The sequence below is a fragment of the Protopterus annectens genome, chromosome 11.part0, assembly GCF_019279795.1.
Source record: "Protopterus annectens isolate FY-2018-M chromosome 11.part0, PAN1.0, whole genome shotgun sequence".
Classification (NCBI taxonomy): Eukaryota; Metazoa; Chordata; order Ceratodontiformes; family Protopteridae; genus Protopterus; species Protopterus annectens.
Genome location: NC_056745.1, coordinates 332,711,201 through 332,737,922, shown reverse-complemented (window position 1 = coordinate 332,737,922; position 26,722 = coordinate 332,711,201). Strand labels below are relative to the sequence as shown.

Here is a 26,722-nt window from a genome sequence, read left to right as displayed (position 1 = left end):
GCTCCCCATCTTCCTGTGCGAGGAATGCTTGATCTTTAATAGGTGTTCAGACTAGTATTGCATCTTCCATTGTTTGGCACTCATTATACCACCCTTCAATCCTTCAGTGAAGACAGTGAACAATTTGCCAATAACTGCAGTATTCACACAGCAGTTAATTACCATCATTGACTGCTGTTTTTAAAGAAGTTAAGACTGACACAGCTACAAAACATTAGGCATGCAGCAAGTCTGGCAGTAGTTAGAACAAACCACTTCTGGCTACAGTAGCACCAATAATGATCTTCATTAGTCCGCTAAGCTGGGAAGCCAGGCGTGAAATACAAAAAAAACTATATCATCAAAACAAACATAAGATGAGAGATGCCCATGAGTGAAAATCTGAATAGCAAAATGCTGTTGTGATATCAGTTTTGTTGGCTTTAGCCAGTCCGTATTTGCTCGAAAATGGTCCAGTAGTCTTAGTTTGGTAATCTGTTAAATGTAAAAATTAGCAAATAATACAATTGCTACATAAGAAAATGCACAAAAATTAAAAGACAGATGAATACACTGCAGATACAGTGACAATTTAAAAGTCATTTCTTTTGAACCATATCTTATGCATCATCGCCCCTACATCCACCTTAGAAGTTGTAGTCAAAGTTCTTACATCTGCATATCAATCATGCTTTTCCCATTGAAACAACCACACAAAAAGTATACAACTTACAACCAATGAATGAGGAAAGGATAAGAAGGGACATACTTCTGACTGAAGCAAATTCATCAACATTTTCTACATCTTGTTCCTCAGAGCTGCTCTCATACCACAATGCATAATTAGTTATACAGAGCATGCAACTGTGAGTTTCACCGATTAGCACAGCATCTGATTTTTATTTCCTTAATTATCCAATTTCCAATTTGAAAACTGCCACAACAAAGCTCACAGTGCTTGTAAGGGCTGAGATGTTTTTTCTGGTTATCTAGTTCAAAATCCAGAACTATTATAAAAAAGTCAAAATTTGTGACAACAAACTGCCTTCCTTCTTTGTACGTAACCAAACTATGTTCTAGCATGGAAGAAATGTAGAAGATAAACAATGAAAATAACTAGATAATTTCATAAACCCAAAACATAACACCCACTTTACAAAATGCACTTCTCAAGTACAAGAATCTAGAAGAGGCAACTATCACTCACGGGTTTGCAAATGGTTAAGATTTTTATAAAAATAAATGTACCACAAACACAGCAAACTAAGTGTCACTAATTACAGTGGAGTTTCTGCATTTTAATTTTCTTAACTGTAGCAGCAGCAATTAAAGGCAATATATTTGTTTGGCTGAATCTTGCTAATCACTTCCCATTCAATCTCATTAATATTATGGCCAATAAAAATTTTATGCTTCACAATATACATATTCTGTATTATTACAACAGGTCAATAAGTAGTTAGAAAATAGATCCTCAATAGGACAGTGTAAAATAAATGCATTCTGCTAAACATCCATCTTTGAAGAATCTGTACTCAAAAAAACTGTTCCCTTTTATGTAACACTTATCTAACATTGTTAAAATTAAACCTTTCAAGCAGAAAAAATTATGCAAGACATGAATGAACCATCCAAGGTGCACAGATACTGATAGACAAAACTCTAATATATCAAATGCAGCAAAGATTACACATTTTAAATTCTTTAAATGTCTGTACTTCTTCCATGACTACATGAAGGTTTATCAGTAAACTTTTCCTATAAAAGTAAGTCACTAAAGTTGTGTTACACAAGTGGTCACTTCAAATATCAAGTGCATCTGTTGAGATCTTGAACTCTTATGTCCATCCAAGAACAAATCAGGAGTAAAACAGAAACATTAGACTTGTACTTTCTTTCAGTTTTCAGTTCTATTATATTCTGTTTGAGAAACATCTTCAATTAAAGTCATTCAGTGTTGGCTAGGCAGTGACGATCAGCTGAAATGTATACTTAATGCACAGGTTATGATGCAACAAAGTTTACAAAGCCTTTCAACTTAGCCTTCGAGAAGAGTTAGCCTCTATCCAGAAGTAAGTGGTTATAAAAATGACAGACTACCACGTATTAACTGGCAAATAATCTTGTTTTACAAAACCATTATTCATTCTGTGTAAACTGATTTTGACAATGCTTAAAAGGATATATTTTGTGTGCTACTAATCTGCTTTTACCTCTCTTTTTTTAACATCAGTATCAAAAGGATGGACTGAACAGTCTAAGCCGCTTCATTTTTTTAGGTTAGACAATGGATAATGAGCTTCTGTTGTTTCCTCCAACTCAAATCACTGCAGTGGTGCAACTGAAAAAAAAACATGTTATATGTAATGGTTCCTGTTTTATGTTCCATATGGCAGCCAACAGTGAACAGAAGAATGTTTAATCTCCTACATCACTGTCCTTGTCTCCTATCACCCAGAGAAAGTGGAAGCCAGCAGCAAGTAATGCAGTTCCCAGCAAATCACCCAAAGCAGTCAGGTAAGGAATCGAGAAACTGTCTGGGTCCTTCCCCTTCTTCCACATGTGATGTACCATCCAGTCCGCAAAACACAAAAGGATAAACACCTTCAATATAAAGAAAAATAAACAAAACAGTTAGCAAATATATTCTTCGTTTTGGATGAAATGTAACAATGAATAAAAGAAACATTTTTTTTGTACAGTATTCTGGTAATGTACTATTTATAACATGAGAACATATGAATCTATTTTTTATGGAACACACTTTTAATTTTCTTTTTAAGGAAATTTCAAGTTTGCTGAAAGGAATTAACAGCTACAAAATGATACAAACATTGTCAGATGTACTTAATGCTATTAATACTTTGCAGAAAACCAGGGTATTCGATTTTAACACCTAGGAAAAAATTAGGACACCATGTGGTATCCTAAAGCAACAGTAGCAAGTACAATGACACAGTGGGCAGTCTTGACTTGAAAAAAAAAAAAAAAAACATTTCAAATTAATTTTTTGTTGTTTTCTCTTTCAGGATTAACTAATGCTAAAACAACATCGATAAAGTAGTAACACCGTTCATAAATAAAATCCAAATGCAAAAACATAAGGAGGTATTTATCTATCGGCAATCTCACTACTGTTTGGTGCATATTAAAACAGTTAAATTGCAAGGCTAGAAATTCCTTCATAAACAAATGCCACTGGCTGTTTTATAAGCACAGTCAAAAATGCACATTAAGTGGCTAAAATACACACTCTACCATACCTTATTCATGTCTTATGTCATTCAATTTAGCAGGATTTAGGTATAAACTACACTTGAAAGAGAAATTCCGTAAAATGTTTTGAACAATGTATTCATTCATAAAACACGTAAATGGGCATGCCTTCGTTGAAGGTTGGATGTCGAGCTGGCACCTCGGCGTTCGTGAAAATCTACTGCCAATCATTAGCGGACCGGAGTTCCGCTGTGGCGACCCCTAACCGGGAAAAGGCGAAAGACAACATTCATTCAAAAAACACTTTTGTAACATGTGTACTTTACACATGCACTGCCAATGACAAACTGCAGCACTATGAATGGCCGAGATGCAAGCAGTCTATGTTTTACTCTGCTTGCAACTCATGTTTCATAAAAAGTCATGGATTAAGTGAAGCTAAATCTTGCTGAATACAGCCATCACCTTAGAATGAAGTAAGATGCCTATCACATTCTGCTTGGTTCTGTCATTTATGCAATTGCATATGTTAGCAAGCTTCGCATTTATAAATTCGATAATCTGAATATGCAGTCAGCAACTACAGTGACAAATTCAGAAGAATTAAAAATAGGAAGTCAGCTTTAAAAAAAATAGAAGAAGAATGTCCTTGTGCAGAGGAAAGCACCCATGCAGCAGCAAGCGAGGAGCTGTACCCTTCAAATGCTTCAGTTTATATATTTTCACTCAGAGATTGCACAACTTTGGAGAAAAAGATATGCTATGTTCTTGAAGATGAGTGATCTGTGTGTGTGATATGGGTCTATATCATATGACCTAAATTTAATGCGACTGAAATTCATTTGACTGAGACCAAAACACTGATGTTTCAAAATACTGAAAACTCATCTGACTGAAACTCATAACATAAGGAATCTATTTGGCAAATCAGGCTAAAAGCAGATGAGCCACCTGGCTTGAATGATGTCATTAATATTAAGTGCTTTTTAGCTATACAAAGATTTTAAAGTAGCACTTAGTTTAATATACGGTTAATTACTTTTTAACTTTTGTCTTATAGTAGACAATATATTGTACAACAAAAGTTTGTTTGTTGTTTTTTTATATACAAATATATAAATGTCTATTTGTTTATTTAATTTTTGAAAAAAGTTTTTTAAAAAAATGATGAAAATCTATTGGTCAAATTGTGACTACATGTGATCAATTTTATGATATAAAAAACATGTTCTTTAGTAAGGGTGCATTTCTGATGAAGTTCTTGTGATTAAAGAACGAAAACGTTAAAAGTAACAGGTTTGCAGTCTGTTTTTTCGTTGGCAGTGGTGGACTCAATTCAGTTATTTCGTTTGGAGTGTGTTTTGATTTTAAATATATATATATATATATACTTTACATGATCGACATTTCATAAAGTCGAAGACCGTATGGTCTTTATGAAATGTCGACCATGTGAAGGGGACCCATATATATATATATATATATATATATATATATATATATATATATATATATAAATATGTATACACACATACACGTCTAACAAACACATAAGAGGGTTTTTTCAAGGTGACTCAAGTCTCACACCTCAAGTAAATGTTACTGCAGTATGGTCAGATCTGACTAGTGATTCAGTAACCATGAGCTCCAAGCACAGACGGGTACATTTTTGAGAACCAGATCTAATATTTTTGAGCTACTCATTGAGAGTTGGACTAATTGCTTCAATGAGCAGGCATTAATGAAATCCAGGAATCTGTGTGCATACTTATTTGTGGTGGTATGGATTCCCCAGTTTAACAGGGATAGTGAAAGTCACCCAAGAGAACAGTGCTAGGTTCTATGCTGAGGGATGTCAGTTTTGTTAAGAAATGACTCATGGTCTGCCAGTGTCAATGGGGGTACAACTGTTACTATGTGTAACTAAGTTTTGTTTATCATAAGATGAATATGGAAGAGTCCTAGGTCACTGTCCTGCATTACAAGTCTGGAGTTGAAATGGCTTAGGAACACAGATATGCCCCACCAACTATAATGTGAAATTCAGCATTGGGCCTGAAGGAGAGATAGGCATTAAAATCCCACACTGCAGGGGTACTTTCACAGTGTTTTGAAACTATATTTCAGTAATGATGCATAGAGTAGTAATTTTAAGGGTTAGGAATGGCTTCACAGGAGTGCAACTTTTTGTTTAGGATTCTAACATTGAGAATTGTTACTTTTATATGCTTCTGACTGTAACTGGCAATATGGGTAATTTGAGGAGACTGCTCTTGCCTAAAAAAATGGCACTATGGGGGAAGAAAAAGTCTTAGGCAATGTGTGGAAGCCATGATGAGAGAAATGCAGCTGGGGCTGACAACCATGTCATCACAGGCTGATAAATACTGGATCCCTTAGAATGACATCAGTATTTAAGCCAATAATTAAAGTCAATGTATCTTTTCTTTGTCCTTAGGCATTGTTCTCGGCAATGCTCAGTACTGAAGTTGCTCCTTTTCCAGATACATGTTCTGACAACTCCATCAAGTCCTCCTTCAAATAATCCAGAGATGTACATCTCAAGTTATTCACTCCCACATATGCAATGATCAAGCCATATGTGTGCCTGAGATTAACTGAAGTCCAGATAAATTAAATGAACATTCTTGACTTTTTTTCTCTCTTTTCAGATGCAGCGGCTAGTTAAACAGTTAGGGTCATGGATCAGATCTCTCCTGTCTATTAAAGGTTGAGCTGGGCCTTACACAGAAAATACAACAGAAAACAGAAAAAATGCAAGAACCAGTGAAAAAGTATGTTATATATGTTATTTTTATACAGTTTTTGTCATGGTTCACAGTCAAAGCAGGGTACCCTGCCAGAAGTTACTTAAGGGAGGAAAAGTGTATGTGACAGGAACTGAAATACCTCCCAGAAAAATAATTCTTGCACATGTTTTCAGAAACCTTCTGTAACTTTTCACAGTCACAGTACTTTTATTCTACCGATAATTTTGCTACTCTGCAGGAATACTCCTATTCTGAAGGTGATGTTTTTATGTGGGAGTAGTAGCCTTTTTTTCTTATTTTTCCTTCAAGATTTAAAGTATGAATACAATGACTACAACTTGTAAGGAACACATGGTGTGGTGCAGATATAACTGAAAATGACACAATTTATTTCAGAAACAGCAATTCCAACTCATAATTTATCACATGACGTAGATATTGGTCACGTTATACTTCCATCAAATATTAACTACAGAAAAATAGCAATAACTGCCTCCTCTTACAGAAGAGGTAGGTCCATGGAAACAGAAAGCACTCACAAATCACAACAGATAGGTAGAGGACAAAAGGTCTGAAGGGAAAGACAGTGAAGCAGACAAAGTATCAAAGCAGCAAGACTGTGGTAACATTCCAAAAATATTTATGTTGAGAAGCGTGAAGGTCAAGAGAACTTCCAAGATGGCCATACATTGACTGACAGACTGATTTCAGCTCTTCCAGTGTGAAAACAGAACCTTATTAAAACAAGGTGACCAAGTGTCACGGTTTTTCCAGGACAGTCCCAGTTAGGAAGTCTCCATCCCAGAATCCCAAATGTCTTCAGGGCACGGAAATGTCCCAGTTTAGCCTGAATGGTCTTGACGTACCCTAAAAAAATACTGTTCTGGTTTTTAAGGGAGTTCTTTAAGAACAGTCCTGTCACACACACCTGTCTCATCATGTCTGTGTGTGCATTGTCACACCGATGTCTTATTCTTCCTTTCCACCTGCGTGCAGTTTTAAAGATGAGAAGATGTTTTGTTCTTGTGTTGCTGTCTGCATCTCTGCAGAGGTATGCTTACATAAGCCTTACAAGCACTAATACCTCTCAATTGTACAGATTTTCGCAGAATGTCCAGATTTTGGCCTCATACCTTTGGTCTGCTTTTCAAAACAATTGTGGTTTTCTGGCATACTGAAAATGACATTTAGGAAAATGACTGTTGGCTTGCATACTATATGGACAAATGGAACTACACACAACCTTTACATTTTTTTGATTTGTTTTAGAGAAGACTGAGATTTTTTTTTCATCCCAAACTGAAATCTCTAAATCTCACACACCTCCTTATGAAACAAACAGCACCACTGTTTCTTCAGGTTATTCTCTTGAACTGTGGAGGTTTTTAACAGCAACAGCCATCACCAGTCTACAAAGCCAAACACATACACATACCCCATACTGTGGCATTGCATGGTGCAGTGAGATTTATATTTTGTTGACTCTTTGATCGATAGACTTGTATTTGGGCATGAATAGCAAAACATAACTCCACTTGAGTTTGTATTATATGTTATTGTGTCAGTAAAATCCTTTTCTTTACAAGGAGTCACTTAATGAAAGTTTTTTAAGAAGTTCACTTTTTGCTGCATAGAAAGGTTTATTTTACTTACTTTTTTTTTAATAAGACCTGGTGTAGAACAGGCAGGTAAGAAGAGTTCTTGGTTGACACATGAGAGTTTCAGCCAGGGATTCATACAGTAACAATCAGACCTAAGCTTATTAGACTAGGAAATAAAAAAAAAAAACTTTGGATTCTTTGGAACTCAAAAAATTGCTGTTCTATTAGCTTTCAGAGATAGAGTGATATTTGACATGAGAAATATAAGTTAAATAACCACCATGTGAATTTATTGTTGCAAGGCATGTTTCACATGTAGGGCACAGGAATTAGTGTAGAGATGTAGGCCTATAAATAGGCTTAAGTGTTTCACTTTAGGTCCTGTAACAAAATGGTCACCTTGTAATAAAACGGTCACTAAAACTGTCATGTTTGGGTAAAATTCAGAGACTGGCTAGTAATTGCACTGCCTGGATGTCAGCAAAAAAGGAATTTGTAGAACCTGACAAAAAATCAACAGGCAAGAGAGAAGAAAAAACTCTGGCTGAGAAGAATCCTGCAAATGTTCAGCAAAAAGCATTGTAGCTTTGGTACAGGAGATGGCTTCCAGTAAAACACACTCAGAGGTGTTTAAGATAAAAGAAACACTGACAGAGTACAACTCAAATAAAAGTATGGAAAAAAAACAGAAGCTTTAACCAGCTATTTAGATGAACTGATAAAACAGTGGAACAGTGGATAGTGCTGTTGCCTTGTGACAACAGGTTCTCCGGATCGATTCTCGGCTGGGGTGCCTTGTGTGTGGAGTTTTCATGTCCTCCCTATGTTTGTCTGGGTTTCCTCTGGGCACTCTGGTTTCCTCCCACATTACAAAGACATACATTAGGTGGACTAGTCACTCTAGATTGACCATAGGTGTGTGTGTGTGTGTGTGTGTGTGTGTGTGTGTGTGTGTGTGTGTGTGTGTGTGTGTGTGGTTTGGAAGAATAACAGCAGCAGGGCTAGACACCCAGAGGTGTGAACTACTAATTGTTGCTTTTGAAGTGGCACTTCACTCCAAGTGCAAAAATGGAAAACAGGGATGTGGGTGGATGGATACAACTGAAAAGAAAAAAAAAAGGATGAAATGAAGAAAAATCTGGCCGAGTGTGAGGCCTCTCAGGGAGAGTGGTTTCAAAATATAGTAGGGTTATAAGACAGAGCACACAGAGAAAAAAAGAAGGTATGTCTTACCATAACGTTCCATCTATGTTGTCGAACTTCACTAATCCTTGACTGTGGGCTTGATTCAGAGCCTCGGAACCGACTTGGCCATTATTCAAGCAGGCGCCTTCCATAACCTCTCGAGCTAAGCTCTACCCATAATGCTCCTCACCAAATTACCTCAGAGCGAGTTTGCAAATAATAGTGACGGACAAGAAATAACAGATCAGAGGCCATATCTGTGTCTCTATAATAAAGCCAATCTTTGGAAAGATCCGATCCACCAAAAGTTCTAAAGGCAGGGGGAAGGAAGGAGAGAATATCAAGGATTAGTGAAGATAGACAACATAGATGGAACGTTATGGCAAGACATAACTTCTTTATCTGATGTTGTCAATCTTCATGTAATCCTTGACTGTGGGACAGAGTCCCTAGCTACCTGGATCTTGGGAGGTCTCATGGAAGAATTTTCCTGAGCACCATCAAGCCAAATGATGCAGGTCCCCTAGAGACCAGATCCAGTTTGTAATGCGTAATGAAGGTATGAGGAGATGCCCAAGTTGCCGATGCACAAATACCATCTAAAGAAACTCTGGCATGAAAAACTGCAGATGCTGCTATTGCTATAGTTGAATGTGCTTTTACAGGTCCTGGTAGGTGGAGTCCCTTTCCGTTGTAAACAAAGGTGATACAGTCCTTAAGCCATTTAGCCAGAGTAACTTTAGATACTAGACTCCCTAAAGTGACCGAAGATTTACTGATATCCTTTGTTCTGTGAAGGTATAAACGTAATTGTCTGTGTACATCTAGTAAATACAGGCAGTACTCCCCCTTATTGGAAAAGTTGGGAAAAAAGACTGGGAGTTGTAAAGTCTGATTGATATTTGACTCAGAAACAACCTTTTATAAGAAGGAGGGATTTGTTCAGAAGGAGCCCTGTCCTTATGAAAGATTAAGTAAGGGGGTTTGCAGGATAAGGCTTATAATTCAGACATTCTTCTGGCAGAACTGATAACTATTAAAAATAAGGTTTTCCAGGACAAGTATTTTAAGTCACAACTTGTTGAAGGCTGAAAAGGGGGGAAACAAGAAACTTAAGTACCAGATCCAAATCCCATGGCACAGACGGTTCTTCATATGGAGGTTTATGTGACATAACAGACGAACCATTTAAACCAATATGGAAGTTATGTATCACAGCAAGATGCAGTCAAATAGTACAGCCTGATGCACCTGCCTCAGAGTAAAGTCAAAAAGTCTAAAATTTTATCAATGGTGCTGAATATGGGTCAAGATTACAGTCTAGCAACCATTTAGTAAACTTCTGTCACTTGCTATGATACAGTTTTCTTGCTGAAGGTTTGTTTTGGGCCAGAATGATGTGTTGGACTGGGGAGGTGAGAGAGGGATGCCTGGCAATCATGGTAACTGGAAAAGCCATGCAGTGAGCTTGCGATGCTGCAGATTCGGATGAATACGTCCTTCTGGGTGGGACAATTGGATCTGGACCTGGGACCAGTATCCATGGTTTCCAAAGTAGATGAGGCCATAGGAAGGGAAACCAGACCTGCCAAGGCCAGAACTGGGTGATGAGGATTATCCTGTTCTTCAGCCTGTTGATTTTCTTTCAAAACTGACGTATTAGGGGAATCAGAGGAAAGGCATACAATACACCAGGGGGGGCAATTGTGAAGGAGAGCGTCTCTGGATGACTCCCCTGGTTGGTGGATAAGGGCAAAGTAACTGCTGAACTTCTTGTTTAGAGGGGAAGCAAAGAGGTTGCAGCAAGGTTGGCCCCAAAGGTGGAATATCTTGTCCACCACCACTGCATTGACAAAACCACTGATGAGGCATGAAGATGAATCTGCTTAGTTTGTCTGCAATCACGTTGGAGCTCCCCAGAATGCGTATTGCCACTAAAAAGTAGTCGGAAGAAATTGCCCATTGCCATACTCTGAGCTCTTCTCCACAAAGAGGGTAAGATCTGGTTCCCCCTTGCTTGTTGATGTACCAGACTACCGACATATTGTCTGTTTGAACTGCAATCATTCCCATGGGGAGGGTAACTTGAAATGCCTGCAGTGCTAACAGCACTGCCCTCATTTCTAGAACATTGATATGCAAATTGGCCTCCAGCTGGGACCAAATGCCTTGGACTGTTTTTCCCAAACAATGCCCTCCATCCTATTTGGGATGCTTCCATGGACACTATTGCTTGGGGTTGAGGATGCATAAAAGTACGGCCTAACAAAACTTCTCTGGAGTGCAGCCACCAACTCACATCTTCTTTGCATCGACTGGTGAACATAATCAGATGGGACATTGGCTGATTCGATAAGGACCATTGGGAGGCCAGAAGCTACTGAAGAATTCACATGTAATATCTAGCCATGGGGGACGAGAGTGCCAGTGGCTACCAATGACCCTAGAGTCTGTAGAATGAGTCTTGCTGTTACTTTCTTGCTGTGAGTGATCTGGCTGACTTGTGATCTGATCCTTTGAAGTCTTTCTAGTGGAAGAGATGCAATGCTGGTGACTGTGTTAAGCATAACTCCAATGAATTCCAGCTGTTGGGATAGTTCTTAAATAGGATTTTTCGTGGTTTATAGTGATTCCTAAGCCAGAACAAAGGAGGAGAGTATAATCTTGTGCCTTTACGAGTTGATGCCTGGTGGAAGCAGTAAGTCGTCTAGATATGGAAACACTCGGAATCCTAGCAGTCTGAGGTGAGCTGCTACCACTACTATGCATTTGGTGAACACTGTGGGTGTTGTAGTGAGACCAAAGGGCAGGGCCCTGAACTGATAGTGATAGTCTCCCAGCCGGAAGCACAGGAATCTTCTGGACAGCTTGTCCATTTTTACATGGTAATATGCATCCTGAAGATCTACTGAGCACATCCAATTGCCTTTTTCCAAGAACGGAAGTATAGACTGAACTGACACCATCAGGAATTTGGTTTGCTGAACTGATCTGTTCAATTGACTGAGATCCAAAACTGGTCTCCAGTTCCCTATTTCTTTTGGTACTAAAAAGAATCTTGAGTAAATCACAGATTCTCTCTGGTCTGGTGGGACTGCTTGGATGACTGTTTTGTCAAGACGTTTTTGAATTTCTATGATTGCTGCATCCCTGTGACTGGGTAGAATGTCCTGGATTGTTCTAAGTCTTTTTGGTTCTTCTGAAAATGGGACGTTGTAACCTCTGGTTATAATCCCTTGCACCCATTTGTCCTTTGTTATCCTTAGCCAGGCAGATTGGTGCAGGAATAATCACCCCCCCCCCCCCGAGTGCCTGCAGAGGAAGACAATCAGGCCTCCTTTCAGTAGAGCTGATAGGAGTTACCAGGGAAGCAGTCCCTGGAAGGCTGATTCTGCAGGCCATTTCTACCTCTTTAGCGATGTCTTCCATTATTACTCCCCCTCTACCTCAGGGAGGAAGTCATCCCCACGCGAGTCCTGGAAAGGTCCTTGGGACTTTTTGAACCATAGCCTCCCACTTCTCTGGTTCCTGGAATAAGGCCGTTGAGGAGTGGAAAAGCATATGCCCACATCAGAAAGGGTCTTCCTATCTTTCTGACACCTGGCTAGAGTCTCTAACTATGGGAACAAATAGGGAAGTTCCATCAAATGGATCATTGACAAAAGAAGACTTAAATGGCTCAGCAAAATCACATCATCACATCCAGGCATGTCTCATGATTGCTACACTTGAACCTGCTGCTCTTTTCATCCCTGCAGCAGCATGAGCAATTAGCTTCATGGACAAGCTGGAGATAGATTCTAGGGTGGCGAGCTGAGAAGCCACTTTGTCTCGAACTCCTTCAGCTACTGCTCCTGAAAGAGTATCTAACAGCTCTTTAATCAGATCTCTTTCAAGCCTTGTAAAATGTGCCATGTAATTCAAGAACCTGAGAGAGAAGGTCAATGAAGCATATACGTGCTTCCCAAATGTATCCATTGTCCTCGACTCTTTGTTAGGAGGATGGATAGTAGGACTTTCGTCAGCAAGTTCCTTCTTGGTGGCTGCTACTACCACCATGGCGCCCACAGGAATTCCTTTGGCCCAGTGTTGCTGATCCTGAGAGGCAGAGATGATACATTCAGGTCTCTGTGGGATCAGCTCGATAAGAGTCAGGTAACTTCCAAGCCCTCTGAGTGATCAAATTAATAAGATCATCAGCAGGTGGAGAGATCCAAGAGGTAGAGGGGTGGGCATGAAAAGCCTCTAGTATACCAAGTCCTCTGAGGAAGGCTGGAGGGTAGTCCAGCCACCCCTCTGTTTAAGAATTTCTAGGATGTCCTAGAAGAAAACATCTTCAGGGGGTGACTTAGGGGAACCTTCCTCCTCATCGTAATCGGTATCTTCTGTGAAGGAGTCTTCAGGGGAGTCCAAGTGCTTCCTATTGCACTTTCTCTTCGAAGGTACCTCTTTGGTGGGGTGTTCTGGAGAGGTCTCCAAAGATGACATAACCAGTGTGGCTTGATCCTGAGACGTTTGTGTCCTCTGTCCCAGGGATAGAGACTGAAGGAAGCTCCGGTCAAGGGGGTGGACAAGATGTTTGGTACAACAGAGAAGGCATAGATTGTTTGCCCACAATGGACAAGGCCATCTCCATGGCTTGGAAGGCAGGCTCTCCCGTAGAGGGATGGAAGCCCGGACCTGAAATAGACCCCTTCAGAACCGTGGTCCCACCCAGCACCAAAAAGGCCACCTCCGAAGCTGAAGCCAGAGTCAAGCTTACATATGCCGAAGCACCAAGGGCCATGGAGGGCTCCGAAAGTGTCAAAGTCAAACCCTGCCCCTCGGAACCAGCAACAAGGCCTCGACCCCGGGAGGTCTCCAGGTACAACAAACTCGAAGAACTCAGGGTAGCTATCGGTGCTGGAGAAGGAGCACTGACCAGTACTGAAACGGTCAAAGCTGGGAATGTTGGTAACAGAGGCTTCGAAAACTCAGCTGGAGTCGAAGGAGAAATAAGTGACGTGGAAGAAGGGAAGGTTGCAGAGCTAACATTGCTAGGAACAGTAAAAGGAGGTAATCCCCTCGCCGTAAGGAGCTGATCCATCAGTCTCATAATATCAGATTTGGACAAACTCTTGGTGGATCGAACTGAAGAAGCTGATGGAGATTTTGGTGGATGTTTCTCCAAAAAAGGACTGAGAGGACGGTCCACTACAAGTGAAGGGTCCTTCATTTCTGTTCGGTTGGTCAGTACTGAAGAGGAAGTGTCCTTAATAGACATCAGTACCAAAGTAGTTTGTACCAAAACAGCTACTGAAACTATCGGCACTGAAGAAGTCAGTGCAGAAACAGGCACCGAAGGTTGAATGTTTTGGCTCACTGATTCCAAGGGAGTTTTCAGCACCATGGCAGTTTTGGGCATTTTGCTTGGCAGTTCCGATGAATGTGTCAGAACCAGCAGACTTCTTTTCTTTGGTTTGGTATAGGAGGAAGAAAAAGAAGATGAACTGGCTTCAGTTTTAGGACCAGATAAGGCCTTATCAAAATCTGATTTAAGAAAACCTTCCAGAATTAACTTGTTTTTATTGTTTTTATGGTCAATAAGAGTTCTGTGGCTAAAACTAAGAAAGACTGCACAGTGATCTTGTAGATGGACCACACCAAGACAATAAACACAAAGAGTGTGTCCATCTGAAATTGGAAGATTAGTGTCACATTTCTGGCACCTCTTGAAGCCCAAAGTGCCTTTAATGGGTTTGTCAGCCATTACAAATAACAAAGGCCACACACACACACACACACACGTACTGAGAATTCAGAAAAGAAAGGGATTTTTTTTTTTTTAATAAACTAAGGGGAAAAAAAAAGGCAGGAAGGAAATAAATACCAGCAATGGTATTTAAGAATACACGAAGGTAAAAAGGGGAAAAGGTACCATCGATGGTACTTAAGAAACTACCTAACAGCAGATCAGAAAAGTAAAACAACGCATGCACAAACTAGACTATCTAAAAGAGGAGTGGGTAATATAGATACAAGGGAGTATAGAGAGAAAATAGGAAAATGTAACTCAGTTTTTGAAAACAAGCTGTCGCTCAAGAGCTCAGAGAGAATGTGTCTGGCACTATGAAGTGGCAAACGAGATCTGAGGTAATTTGGTGAGGAGCATTATGGGTAGGACTTAGCTCAAGAGTTTTTGGAAGGCGCGAGCTGAATAACGGCAGAGTCAGTTCCGAGGCTCAGAACCGAGCCCACAGTCAAGGATTACGTGAAGACTGACAACATCAGATCCTAAGATTTTCTGCTTTACCAGAGCAGTTGAAATAAACAGATTGAATTAATTTTATGCTTTATGAAAGTACAACTAGGTGTCTGGACTGGTGTTCCACAATTTGTTAAGTGAATGGGCACATGGTGAGTATGCTCCAAACCTAGAAAAGATGCAATCTTACCAGCAGGAAGTTGATCTTGACAAAACTGTTGCAGAAAGGCAAAGTATTAAAAACTGGAGACAGGGTATTTGTGAAAAATTATTATTCACTGTACACCAGTGTGAAGTGAAGCAAGTTTATCCAAGCAATCAGGAAATGTTGAGAGGCAGGTATGAGATTCAAACTGCTGTATTTAGCTGTTTTTACAATATTTTTTTCCTGGAGACCAAAGACTGTTTTGATGCAGAACAGGCTAAGGAGAAAATAAAAACAAGTATCCAACAAAGTGAGGCAGCAAGAAGAAGAGGACCCTGCTTCTCATTCTTCTGACAACAAAGCCCATGGATGGAGTTTGCCAGTGAAATCTTTTTCATTAGTCCAAAGTAAAATACTTGACAGAAAAAAAAAAGTTATGAACTCACCATAACGTTCCATCTAAGTAGTTGTACTTCATTTGTTTTCAACCTGTGGGTCTTCGGATTCGCATCGGATCCGACACGGCTGCATTTTCCAGCTATGGCTCTGAGCTCCATGCTCCTCCCCTTACCCATAATGCCCCCTGTCTCCCTTCTCCCCTCAGATTGAGTTTGCTGCCTAACATGTATCAGACAGCCGACCCAATGACACCTTACCACCAAGATAACCAAAACAAAAAACCCTTAGCCTGGACAGGACCAAGGATCCCAACAATAACCATTTGATAGAAAACATATCGTAATCTGAATGATAAGGTTAGGGGGAAGGGGGGGATGGTTGAAGACAAATGAAGTACAACTTACTCAGATGGAACGTTATGGTGAGTACATAACTTCTTTATCTGAAGTAGTTTACTTCATTTGATCTTCGACCTGTGGGACAGAGTCCCCAGCTACCAAACTCTTGGCTGGCCCTCATGGAAGGAAGTTCCGAAGCACTGCAGAGCCAAAGGATGCTCTACTCCTAGAGACAATGTCTAATTTATAATGCAAAATAAATGTATGAGATGAGGCCCACGTAGCTGCTGAACAAATAGCATCCAAAAATGCCCTAGACCAAAAGGCCTCTGACGTAGCCATAGATCGGGTTGAATGAGCTTTCACTTTTTTTGGCAGAGACAGACCACTCTCCACATAGGCTCGACCAATGCACTGTGAAATCCAGTGAGCAATTGTCACTTTCGAAACCAGTTTACCGAAGAAAGGTTTGGCATAAGACACAAAAGGTTGATCAGATTTGCAGAAGGGTTTAGTCATGTGTAGGTAAAACCTCAATTGTCTATGCACATCCAATAAATGTAATTTGTATTCCCCTTTGTTCTGGTAGTTAGGAAAAAAGTCTGGCAAGTTAATGGTCTGATTAATATTGGCTTCCGAAGCTACCTTAGGAAGGAAGGATAGACTAGTTTGTAGCGACACCCTATCTTTATGAAAAATCACGTAGGACATTTTGATTGAAAGAGCCTGAAGCTCCGACACCCTTCTGGCGGAAGTGATGATGACCAAGAAGGCAGTTTTCCAGGTCAAAAATTGCAAATCCACTGAAGCCGCAGGCTCAAAGAGGGGAGAAACCAATGCCTGCAACAGTAAAGTAAGGTCCCATGGCAGGATATGATCATTTACTGGGGGTCTAAGAAGAAAAGCACCTTTAAGAAAAGTCTTACAAAGTTTAGAGGAAGCCAATGAAGACATATTTACTCCACATGAAAATTAGAAATGGCTGCCAGTTGGACTTTAACCATAGAAGAACTGGTGCCTGTTGAAAAATGCTAGCCAGAAAATCTAAGACTGCTGAAAGAGGTGCAGTAAAAGGATCCAGGGACCGCTGAGCATATAGAGAAATATTTCCATTTACTATGATACACTTTTCTGGTAGAAGATTTGTGAGCTGCTAACAGAATGGACTTAACAGGGGACGACAAACCAGGAGTCCTGGGAACCGGAGCAGCCAAGCAGTGAGCTTCAGAAAGTTCAGGTCTGGGATCCTTCGGGATGTGAGAGAAGGTCCAGAACCAGATCCAAAGTCCATGGTGGAACAACTAGATGAGACCTGAGTAGGGGAAGCCAAACCTGTCAAGGCCAGAATGGTGTGATGAGAATCACAGTGCTCCCCAGCCTTCGGGCTTTCTGCAGAAACTTCGACATAAGGGGAAGAGGAGGATATGCATAAAGAAAACTGGGAGGCCAAGCATGAATCACAGCGTCCCTGGGGGTTCACCCGGCAGAGGGTTCAGAGCAAAAAACCCGCTGCATTTCGCATTGGAAGGAGATGCGAAGAGATTGCAGCAAGGACGACCCCACTCTAGAAAGATCTGTTCCATTACTGAAGGATTCAGAGACCACTCGTAAGGCATCAGGATAGATCTGCTGAGCCTGTCCGCTAGAATATTGGACCGTCCCAGAATATGTGTTGCCACCAGAAAACGACTGGTGGAGATCGCTCACTCCCACACTCTCATGGCTTCTCAACACAGGGAATAAGATCTGGTTCCCCCTTGTTTGTTGATATACCAGACTACTGACATATTGTTCGTCTGAACTGCAATCGCTACTAGAGGAAGATGAGCATGAAGGGCCTGCAATGCAAGAACCACTCTCATCTCTACATTGATGTGCAGATAGGTCTCAGAAGGGGATCACGTGCCTTGCACTGTCCTTCCTGAGCAGTGCCTGCCCCCCCAATCTAGTAGGGAGGCATTCGTCGTCACCGTGGTCTTGGGAAAGGCAGGTTGGAACGGGCATCTCTTGCGGGGATCTGGGGACTGAATCCACCACCAAACAGAGTCAATACATGCTCTTGAGATCATCACCAGAAAGGACAAAGGGAGGTCTAACAGGGACCACTGAACCGCAAGTGTCCACTGCAACACTCTCATATGAAGATGTGCCATCGGAAGAATATTGATTGTGGCTGCCATAGACCCCAATGCTCTTAACACTGCCTCGGCTGTCTGTAAATGGGTCTGAAGAATGTGTAAGACATGTAACCTCAGATTGTGTAACCTGTCTGATGTAAGAACACCTTCGTTTGTAATGTGTCCAGCCATGCCCCAATGAAATCCAAAACCTGAACCAGGAGTAGAGCAGATTTGTTCATGCTGATTGTGATGCCCAACTTGTTGGCTAGCTGAAGGAAGGAGTCCCTAGCCTGACCAAGTAGACACTCTGAAGGGGCAGTAAAGAACCAATCATCCAGGTACAGAAAGACCTGAATACCCCTGAAGCCTCAGGTGAGACGCTACTACCGCCATTACCTTGGTGAACACCAGGGGGCTGTGGTGAGACCAAAGGGAAGGGTTCAAAATTGATAATGATTGGCTCCTAGCCGGAAGCGACAGAACCTTCGGGAGTGCCTGTCCATCTTGATGTGATAGTACGCGTCCTGGAGATTGATTGAGCACATCCAGTCTCTGGCCTGCAGATAGGGCAGGCTAGACTGAATCGTGACCATCTGGAATTCTGTCTTGGTTACAGACAGGTTCAATTTGGACAGATCCAAGATTGATCTGATGTCCCCCGTCTTTGTCGGCACTACAAAGAACCTGGAATAAACTCCGGACTGGTCTGGGGGGACCGGTTGGATGACTTTTCCTTAGCAGTGAATCTATTTGTACTGTTGCCTCCTCCCTGTGAGTGGGTGAGACATCCAGGAGGGCTTTGTTGGATGGGGAGGTTCCTGAAATGGAACTGAATATTGTCTGGATATGATGCGCAACACTCATTGATCTGTTGTTAAGGATTCCAATGCTAAAGGGTGTAGCGACAAATGACACCCAACTGCCTCCAGAGATGAACAGTTGGGCAACCCCTCAGGGCTGCTGCCCAGGTTTATCTGAGAAGGGTTCTCGGGACCTGAAATTCCTAGGACCCCCCTCTGCCTCTAGGGCAGCATCTGTCAAATCCCCCTCTGCCTCTGGGGGAAGGTGACTCATGGATGTTCCGGGAAAATGCCTGAGACTTGCGGAACCACATCTTCTATGGGCCTCGCTGGTTCCTGGAAAAGGACTTTTGAGGTGGGGAGAAGCGGATCCCAATGGCAGACAGTGTCTTCCCATCCTGTTCGCTCTGGACCAAAGTCTCTCTGACCGTCTTCCCAAACAGGGAAGAACCATCGTAAGGGGCACTGGTAAAATCCACCGTGAAGGGCCCAGAGAACTGACATAACTGGAGCCAGGCGTGACGCCTGATGGCAACGCCTGTCCCCACCACCCATACAGCTCCCTCCGTGGCGTGGAAGAGCAAATGCATGGACATGTTGGCTACTGCTTTTAAGGTGGTCATTCGTGCATCGAAAGTCTTCCTGTCCACTGCCGACATGGATCCGTCGATTCTGTGATGTCCTTGACAAGATCTCTCTGGAGTCGGATGACGTGCGCTATACAGTTCAACGCCCTCGCAGAGAAGGTCACTGAAGCATAAACTCGCTTCCCAAAGTAATCCATCGCTCTCAACTCTCGGTCAAGAGGGTGGAACATGGAGCTCACCTGCGCGAGCTCCTTCTTGGTGGCCACCACCACATCACAGAATCTACAGGGGACCCCTTGTGCCAATGAAGCTTGTCCAAGGGGGGGGGGACTCAAAACCTTATCTGGACGCTTAGGTATTGGCTCTATGTTGTCTGGCTCCTTCCAAGCCCTAGATGTTATCACAGTTCCACAAGTGGTTCGACAGGAGGGGACACCCAAGAAGTAGATGGGCCTGAGCCAAATGCCTCCAGAAACACGGTCTCATCAGAGGCTGGCTTTGGGGTGGACCCCCCCATCATCTGGTGGAAAAGCTCCATGATGTCCCCAAACGAGACATCCTTGGGGGGGGGGGCGACCTTGGGGAACCTTCCCCTTCATCCAAGTCCATTTCCTCTGTGAGGGACTCTGATGGAGAGTCCAAGTGCCTCCTTTTGCATGTATGTTTGCGGGGGACCTCCTCAGGGGGACTGTCTGGGCAGGCCTCGCAAACGGGCTGTTCCGAAGCCAGAACTACCTGGGGCATTCCAGGGACAGCTGTCCCTGAGAGGGCAAGATGGCCAGAACCACAATCAGAGCCAGGGGGGTCTGGACGGATTCAGAGGACAAGATGATCTGAGGTCTCAACCACATGACAACCCCCTCCACCACGTTGAATGCAGAGGGGGAACATGCCTACTGGGCAGAACAAGCGGTAGTCGCTCCCCCTTGCCCTGACAGAGGAGTCAGAACTGAATCTGCTGGAACTGAGACACCGAGAGGGATCCTCCTCTCTGACAGGCTCAGAGCAGAAGACACCCCCTCGGATCTGACCCCGAGGCTGAGGCTCCAAGAGCTCAGATCCGACAAACTCAAGGCACCGGCTGGCTTCGAGGTACAGGGTACCATCAGCGCTGACCCCTCGACTCCAATCGTCCTCGGATTCAACGACTCCGAAACAGTGGGTCAGATTAGAGAAGGAGTAATAGGACGGAACAAAGGTTGGAAGGAGCCTGCTTGGGAGGGAGATAGCCTGGCAAGACCCCCATTTGTATCTGAGTGCAGATAAACCTCTGCATCATCTTGTCCATCTCCGCTTCCATCAAGCTTAGAGTGGAGTGGGAAGACACTGCCAAAATTGGAAGGGAGTGCAGGTGGGGGGGGGAGACCTGGCAGGAGACCGGTTTCATTGTTCCTTGGGCTCAGGTGAAAACCTAGAGGACCTGAGCCTAGGAGTCACAGGCCTGGATACATGCTTCACTTTCGGTGACAGACCAGCCTGCGACAAACAGTCAGGGGATTGCTTGCTACGCCGGTCCTTCTTAACCTGATCCCCTTCCCTGGACCTCTTGGCGGGACTGAGAGTCCCAGAGGCTGGGGAAGACGGAACAACAGCCGCTGCTTTCCCTGCAGGGGAAGAGTTGACAGCAGTCCCAGCAGAAGAGGCCAACAGACCCTTACGGATCAATTTGCCCTGCCTGTCCTTAAGCGTCCTGGGGTTAAACCCAGAGCAACTAGGACAGGGGGACTGGAGGTGTTCAGACCCCAAGCAGACCACACACAGAGTATGGCCATCTGCCAGGGAAAGCTTATGGCCACACCCTGTGCACTTTTTGAAACCAACCTTCGGGGCATCCGCCATCCCTTCAGCCGGCCCAAAAACACGCACACGCACTCACATGGGAAACAGAAAGTGAAGGAAAGAAAAGCCTTTTTTTTTTTTTCTCTAAACGAAGAACCCAGGGGAAGTACAGAAAAGGTCAAGAGAAAAGAAAGTCAAGAGAAGCCTAAAAAAGAGAAATACAACCTCACAAATACCACAAAAAACGCTGGAGCTCGGCCCATGCTTGTTCACTCTCAGGTGGCAAACGAGATCTGAGGGGAGAAGGGAGACATGGGGCATTATGGGTAAGGGGAGGAGCATGGAGCTTGGAGCCATAGCTGAAAAATGTGGCCATGTCAGATCTGATGCGGATCTGAAGACCCACAGGCTGAAGATCAAATGAAGTAAACTACTTCAGATCACAGGAGATGACTATAAGAATCAGGAGTACATTGGGCTTGAACCATAGACTGATGTTGGGAGATAAAGATGATTAGAAAGAAGACCAGCAACACAGAAATTAGTGAATAAATGGGAGACTATAATGCATCAATCCCCACTGGGGTTAGGGATGGACAAGAAAAAGATGTTATGTACTCGCCATAACGTTCCATCTGAGTAGTTATACTTCATTTTTCTGCAACCTGTGGGTATATGGATCCATATCGGATCTGAGCAGGCAACTTTTCTTCTAGCATCTGCTCCAAGCTCTGAGCTCCTCCCCTTACCCATAATGCACTACCATCTCCTATCTTTCCTCAGATCGAGTTTGCTGCAACTAAATACATAAGCAAGTCAGCCCAATGAACCAAACCTGAAAAGATAGGGCAAGGTCCAGGGGACAGAGGGAGGGAATGTTGCAGAAAAATGAAGTAGATGGAATGTTATGGTGAGTACATAACTTCTTTATCTGAAGTAGTTAACTTCATTTTATCTGCAACCTGTGGGACAGAGTCCCCAGCTACTCCAATCCTGGGAGGCCCTTATGGAAGGATATTCCTGAGCACTGCAGAACCAAAGGATGCTCTACCCCTAGAAATCAGATCTAATTTGTAATGGGAAATGAAGGTATGTGAATTGGCCCAGGTCGCTGCTGCACAAATGTCATCCAAAGGAACCCTAGACCAAAAGGCAGCAGAAGTCGCCATGGACCTGGTAGAGTGAGCCTTACCAATACCAGGAGGAGATAAACCTTTTGCTTTGTAGGCATGTGAAATGCAAACAGTGATCCATCTGGCCAAAGAAACTTTAGAAATAGCTTTTCCCAGAAATGCTTTGTTAAAGGAAACAAACAACCGGTCAGTCTTGCGGAAAGATTTTGTTCTATGAAGATAAAAACAAAGCTGTCTATGAACGTCTAACAAATGAAGTTTGTATTCACCTTTATTTTTGAAGTTAGGAAAGAAAACGGCCAGATTAATGGACTGGTTTATGTTTGCTTCAGATGCCACTTTGGGTAAGAAGGAAGGATTAGTATGGAGACAGCCCTATCCTTGTGTAAGACCAAATACGGAGGCACGGCAGACAGAGCTTGAAGTTCAGAAATCCTCCTAGCAGATGTAATGGCGATTAGGAAAGCTGTCTTCCAGGATAAAAATTTCAAATCCACCGAAGCTGCAGGTTCGAACGGAGGAGCCACCAATGCCTGTAAAACAAAGATAAGGTCCCAAGGAGGCAATGAATCCTTGACAGGTGGATGTAACAGAAAATTACCTTTAAGAAAAGCCTTACACAGCCTAGAGGAGGCTAAGGCAATGTTGTCTTCACCAACATGAAAATTAGAAATGGTTGCCAATTGTACTTTCACTGTGGAGGAACCAGCTCCCTGCTGAAAAATGCCAGACAAGAAATCCAACACCACTGGAACAGGAGCTGTAAAGGGATCTAGTTTTCTCTGTGAAGCCCAAATGGAAAAGCGCTTCCATTTACTGTGATAAAGTTTCCTAGTAGAATCTTTAAGAGAAGCCACCAGAATGGATTTTACCAGGGATGAAAGACCAGGAGTCCTGGCAATCAATGGAACTGCAGCAACCAAGCTGTCAGCTTGAGGCTGCCCACATCGGGTGGACGGGCCCCCGACGGATGGGAGATTAGATCCGGGCAGGGATCCAGAACCCATGGGGGAGCTAAGAGATGAGACCAAAGGAATGGGAACTAAACCTGACGAGGCCAGAATGGGACAATGAGGATAACATTGCACCGCAGTTGGCAAGCCTTCTGAAGAAACTTCAGAATGAGTGGCAATGGTGGATAAGCAACAGAAGCCTGGGGGGCCAAGCATGGACTAGAGCATCTCTGGGGACTTCCCCTGGTGAGGGAATCAGAGCAAAGAACTCACTGCACTTCGCGCTGGATGGAGATGCAAAGAGATCGCAGCAAGGCTGACCCCATGAACGGAAGATCTCCTCTGCTACGGACTGTTTCAGAGACCACTCTTACGGCATCAGAACAGCCTGACTCAATCTGTCCGCTAAAATGTTGGAGCGCCCCGGGATGTGCGTTGCTAACAGAAACCGACCGGTTGAGATCGCCCATTCCCACACTCTCATGGCCTCGTGACATAGGGGGTAGGATCTAGTTCTCCCTGCTTGTTGATATACCAGACAACCGACATGTTGTCTGACTGAATTGCAATCAATCTGAGAGGAAGGACAGTGTGAAAGGCTTCCAATGCTAGAAGCACTGACCTCATCTCTAGAACATTTATGTGCAACTTGGTCTCTGACTGGGACCACGTGCCTTGGACTGTCCTTCCCAATGTCCCTCCACCTGAGTTGGGAGGCATCTGTGGTCACTGTGGCTTGAACTGGAGATGACGTGAAGGGAGTCCTTCTGATATCTCGGGTGAACTTAACCACCAAAGAAGAGACGTCCTGCAGCCGTGACTGATCCTGATCGGAAATTCCATGGGCAGGTCTAGCCAAGACCATTGAAGAGCCAGAGTCCATTGAAGAACCCGCATATGAAGGCGTGCACAAGGGATAATCGATATGGAGGCCGCCATGGAGCCCAGAGCCCGGAGAACCTCGCTCACCTTTGGAGACTTGGCATTTGCAATCTGAGCTATGTGGCACCTGAGGTGTAAGATCCTGTCTAGAGTTAAGAATACCTTCATCTGCTAAGTGTCTAGCTGTGCCCCAATTAAGTCTAGAACTTGTACTGGTTGCAAATGGGATTTCTGAACATTGACTGTAATTCCCAGTAGATCTGCCAACCAAATGAAGTAATCTCGGGCCAGACAGAGGTGATGCTTGTTGGGCGCAGCGAAGAGCCAGTCGTCCAGGTAAGGAAACACCTAAATACCCTGAAGCCTCAGGTGAGCAGCTACAACTGCCATTACCTTGGTGAACACCCTGGGGGCTGTGGTGAGACCGAAGGGTAGGGTTCTGAACTGAATGACTGGCTCCCAGCTGGAAGCGCAGAAACCTCCTGGAGCGTCTGTGTATTTTGATGTGGTAGTAAGCATCCTGGAAGTCTAAAGAGCACATCCAGTCGCACTCTCGGAGATAAGGTAGAATGGACTGTAGGGTGACCATCCAGAACTTCTGTTTGGCTACAGACAGGTTCAATGTTGACAGGTCTAGAATGGGCCTGAGGTCCCCCGTATTTTTTGGCATCAAAAAGAACCTTGAGTAGACGCCTGATCCAGACTGATAGGGGGGGACCTGTTTGATGGCTCGTTTGAGAAGCAGCTTTGAAACCTCTATAGCTGCGGCCTCCCTGTAAGCGGGTGGAACATCCGGGAGGTGTTTTGGAATATTTGGAGGGGCAACAAATGGGATAGTGTAACCTCTGGATATTATCTGCAACACCCAGCAATCTGTCATAATGGACTCCCATGCCACTGGGTGTAAGGACAATCTTCCCCAGACTGGACCTCCAGAGTAGGACAGTCGGAGAACCCCTCAGGGCTGCTGACCGGGTCTATCAGGAAAAAGGTTCCCTAGACCCCCTCTACCTCTGGGTCGGTGTCGATCCTGTCCCCCTCTGTCTCTGGGGGAATAGTTGTTCTGAGTATCCCGGGAAAACTGAGATTTTCGGAACCACATCTTCTTCTGCCCTTTTTGATTCCTAGAGAAGGACCACTGAGTGTTAGAGAAGCAGATCCCGATGGCAGACAAAGTTTTCCTGTCCTTTTCGCTTTGGACAAGTGTGTCACGTACTGTCTTCCCAAAAAGGGAAGAACCGTCATAGGGAGCGTTGATAAACGTCGCCTTGAAGGGGTCCGTGAACTGACACAACCTGAGCCAGGCATCACACCACATGGCTATGCTTGTCCCAGCTGCCCTAGCTGCTCCTTCCATGGCATGGGAAAGGAGCCGCATAGACGTGCTTGAGACTGACTTCAGAGTAGACATTTTCACAGAGAGCAACTGTTTGTCCTGCGGCGATAAAGACTCTGGGGGCGACTCAGCGAATTCCGAAGCAAGATCTCGCTGAAGCCGGATCACATGTGCCAAATAGTTCAGCGCACGGATTGAAAAGGTCGCTGAGGAATAGACGCACTTCCCAAACCTATCCACTGACCTGGACTCCTTGTCTCGGGGGTGGACTGAGGAACTCTCCTGTGCTAGTTCCTTCTTGGTGGCCGCTGCAACCAACATAGCATCAACTGGGGCTCCTTTTGACCAAGGTTGCCTGTCGGAAGGGGGTGATAAAATTTTGTCAGGGCGTTTGGGGATGAGCTCTATGGTGTCAGGCTCCTTCCATGCCTGCGTGGTGATAAGGTCCACCAAGGGGTCCACTGGCAGGGACACTCAGGAAGTAGATGGGCCCATGCCAAAGGCCTCCAGGAACACTGACTCATCCCCAGAAAGTTTTGGGGCTGACCAACCTCCCCTCTGGCAGAGGATCTCCATGATTTCTCCGAAGGAGACATCTTCGGGAGGTGACCTGGGGGAACCTCCTCCTTCATCTAAGTCAGTGTCTGTAGTGAGGGACTCGGGGGTGTCCAAGTGCCTCCTTTTGCACTTGCGCTTACAGTGACCCTCTTCAGTGGGACTCTCAGAAGAAGATTCGTAAGCCACAGGGAGTTCCTCAGGGGAATTAACGTGGGGATCCTCTGGCACGGGCTATCCCTGAGACAGGATGAAGGGAGTCTCGCCAAATCCAGGGGGGCCTAGGTAGAATCCGAGGGGATGGGCTGGGGTCTCAATCCCTGGGAGAGAACCCTCTCCACCACTTCGAAGGCCAAGGGAGAGTGGACCTCCTTAGCACCCAGCAAGGAAGATGCCCTCCCTGGATCCAGGGGACCGGAGCCGAAGCAAGGGTAGTCTGAGGAAACGGGTCGGATCCAAAAAGGTCAGTGCCAAAGAATCCATTCCCTCGGGTCTGACTCCCTGTCCACAGCTCCAAGAGTCGCTCAGATCCGAACTAATCGGATCCGAGGAACTCAAGGTAACAGCCGGAGTCGAGGTTGGAGGAACCGTTGGCGCCGAGCTATCAGCTCTGAAAATCCTTGAATCCAAGAGCCCCAAAGCAGAAGCATGGATCGGGGAAGGAGAGATGGGGTGGAAAAAGGGCATGGAGGTTCCCCC

The 26,722-nt window shown here is 43.9% G+C and overlaps 1 protein-coding gene across 2 annotated transcripts in view; it reads right to left on the bottom strand.

Moving 5' to 3' along the window:
• Positions 1 to 1,189: 1,189 nt before the first annotated feature.
• Positions 1,190 to 26,722, bottom strand: part of SLC41A2 (solute carrier family 41 member 2) — a 1,208,246-nt gene continuing 1,182,713 nt past the window's right edge. For both annotated transcript variants that reach the window (XM_044087830.1, XM_044087831.1), the window contains exon 11: positions 1,190 to 2,583. In XM_044087830.1, the coding sequence (XP_043943765.1) occupies positions 2,398 to 2,583 (186 nt within the window). In that variant the 3' untranslated portion in view covers positions 1,190 to 2,397. The remainder of the gene's footprint in view (positions 2,584 to 26,722) is intronic.